This window comes from Trypanosoma grayi (genome assembly GCF_000691245.1).
Source record: "Trypanosoma grayi strain ANR4 Tgr_873_V1, whole genome shotgun sequence".
NCBI lineage: Eukaryota > Euglenozoa > Kinetoplastea > Trypanosomatida > Trypanosomatidae > Trypanosoma > Trypanosoma grayi.
The window spans coordinates 5,087-7,082 of record NW_008826492.1 but is presented as its reverse complement, the minus strand read 5'-3'; the positions used below and the strand labels follow the sequence as shown (position 1 = coordinate 7,082).

Genomic DNA, 1,996 nt, shown 5'->3' with positions numbered 1-1,996 from the left:
CCCCCCCCCCCATTGCACATAAGGAACGCAGCCCGCGAAGCACATCACCCCGCCATCGACTATTTCTAATGTCGTTTCTCTTGTGCGTTGGTTTCCCCTTTTTTCTGAGATGCCTGCTTCCAGAGCCTGCCGCCTCACCGCGCCAGGTCCTTTATTAGGGTGCTCCGGTGGGGGTTCCGGGGGGCCCAGCGTTACACCCTTTCCTAAAGAGGCAGCGCAGCCCATTGAAGGTGATATGCGCATTTGGGGCTGTGATACATATGTTAAGGCATACGGTGTGCGCATAACTGTTTGGATGTGTGCTTGTGTCCCCATCCCACTCCCCATCCTTTTGTTGCGGAAGAGTGTGGAAAAGCTGAGACAAGAAAGAGACAAGAACACATCGAGCATCTGAAATATATATATATATATATATATATGACAATATCCATTCCAATATTATTAAAAACCTCAGACTTACTCTCAAGTAGAAAGAAAGTATACTTTCCAAGTTTCCTTTGATATCTAGATAGACCCACTTTCTTGTCTTATTATCTTTAATGAAAAATGTGCTGCCGGAACTTTACAGTCTCGCGACACAAAGGGCAGTGAGACACGTTCGTTGCACATGCGCCGCACAAGGAGTAATGACCACACGGAACCAGCACAGTGTCCTTGGCATTAAAACAAATCACGCATTGGTCATTCTCGCTAACAGCTACATTGTCATCGTCCTCATTTTTACGAGAAATTCGTGAGTGACTTGCTGAATTCGCCATGGCACTGCATTCCACAACCTCTGGATCAATACAGAGCGGGAACACACCTTCCTCCTCGAGTTCCCGCACCAGCTTTTCAAGAGTAGTGGAGAGAGACGAAGATGCTGGTTGCCACGCTGCTAGCTCAGGTGTATGGCAGCGCCCAGTGGCGTCCACGTACTTGTGATTGCTTGCAATTTTGCACCCAGGTTCTGTACCAAAAAGGAAAATCAAAGGTGGATCTATAGGATATTGATGGGTCAACCAAATTTGAATGGGCAAGGTGTAACGACATGTTTGAACCGCCTTGCTACTGTCATTCGAAAAGTCATTGGAATCAATACTCATGACAACGGGAAGGCCACCGTATATGCAGAGCTTAACTTGCTGTGTCGCGCCCCATGTTGAAACACGACACGATAGTTTCATCGCAAGACAAACTGTGCCAATATCATTAAGAATTTGCTTCATGACATCCGGTTTGCAGTGTGTAGAGCGGCTAAAGAAACGGAGAACGTCATCGTCCATTCTAAAAGTACTAGTTGTTTTGTCAGTCATTTTCTTTATTTCTACATGCGAGTACAATTAAAGAGAACAATGGAGAGGAGGAGTATAACATTGCACAAAACATTTTTTTTTTCAGACATCACGCGCAACGAAGCAGATTGCAACAGAAATAGGAAATTCTCTTTTTTCTTTCTGGAACGGAAGAAAAAGGAATGCCGCGACCCGGGATCGAACCAGGGACCTTCAGATCTTCAGTCTGACGCTCTCCCAACTGAGCTATCGCGGCTACGGNTGTTAACTCATCTAATGTAATAGAAATATCCAAAAGAAACAAAACCATTCATAATAAAAATATACCAGCGATATTACCGTCCGGGATCAAGACGTTGTGGCGCAATGGAAGCGCGTCGGATTCCGGATCCGAAGGTTGCGGGTTCGACCCCCGTCAGCGTTGCTTTTTCTTCCTTCTTCCCAAGGCCATAATCTCAAAACGAGTAAATTCTCTTTATTATTATAATAGCATGCCTCCAACTAATGGTCAAACGTGGGGCGTGTAGCTCAGTGGTAGAGCGTCCGTTTCGCATACGGAAGGCCTAGGGTTCGATCCCCTACTCGTCCACTTTTTCGACACAGTCCATAATTTGGTTTTCTGGTTTCAGAGCCGAACGGAGGAGAGGGCGAAAAAAAAAAAGATCCAAGAGAAAAGGGCACCTTTTTTTGTTTTGGAAAAATAAGAACAACCCCCCCCCCCC

General features: G+C 45.9%; 2 protein-coding genes and 3 non-coding genes across 5 annotated transcripts; 2 read left to right on the top strand and 3 right to left on the bottom strand.

Annotated features, from left to right (window-relative positions):
* On the bottom strand, positions 1-315 carry DQ04_08731030 (hypothetical protein; the record flags this gene model as incomplete). The annotated part of the gene is made up of 1 exon (XM_009315673.1): positions 1-315. A coding segment is annotated over one exon (315 nt), but the record flags the coding sequence as incomplete, so codon positions are not given.
* Positions 316-536: 221 nt separating this feature from the next.
* On the bottom strand, positions 537-1,265 carry DQ04_08731020 (hypothetical protein; the record flags this gene model as incomplete). The annotated part of the gene is made up of 1 exon (XM_009315672.1): positions 537-1,265. One exon carries the CDS (start codon positions 1,263-1,265, stop codon positions 537-539), a length of 729 nt encoding a protein of 242 aa, XP_009313947.1.
* A 192-nt stretch (positions 1,266-1,457) lies between these two features.
* DQ04_tRNA001 lies at positions 1,458-1,530 on the bottom strand (the record flags this gene model as incomplete). Its single annotated transcript has 1 exon — positions 1,458-1,530. It is a non-coding gene; the product is annotated as a tRNA-Phe (tRNA).
* A 96-nt stretch (positions 1,531-1,626) lies between these two features.
* On the top strand, positions 1,627-1,698 carry DQ04_tRNA076 (the record flags this gene model as incomplete). Its single annotated transcript has 1 exon — positions 1,627-1,698. It is a non-coding gene; the product is annotated as a tRNA-Arg (tRNA).
* Positions 1,699-1,791: 93 nt separating this feature from the next.
* DQ04_tRNA060 lies at positions 1,792-1,863 on the top strand (the record flags this gene model as incomplete). Its single annotated transcript has 1 exon — positions 1,792-1,863. It is a non-coding gene; the product is annotated as a tRNA-Ala (tRNA).
* Between the last annotated feature and the right edge of the window lie 133 nt (positions 1,864-1,996).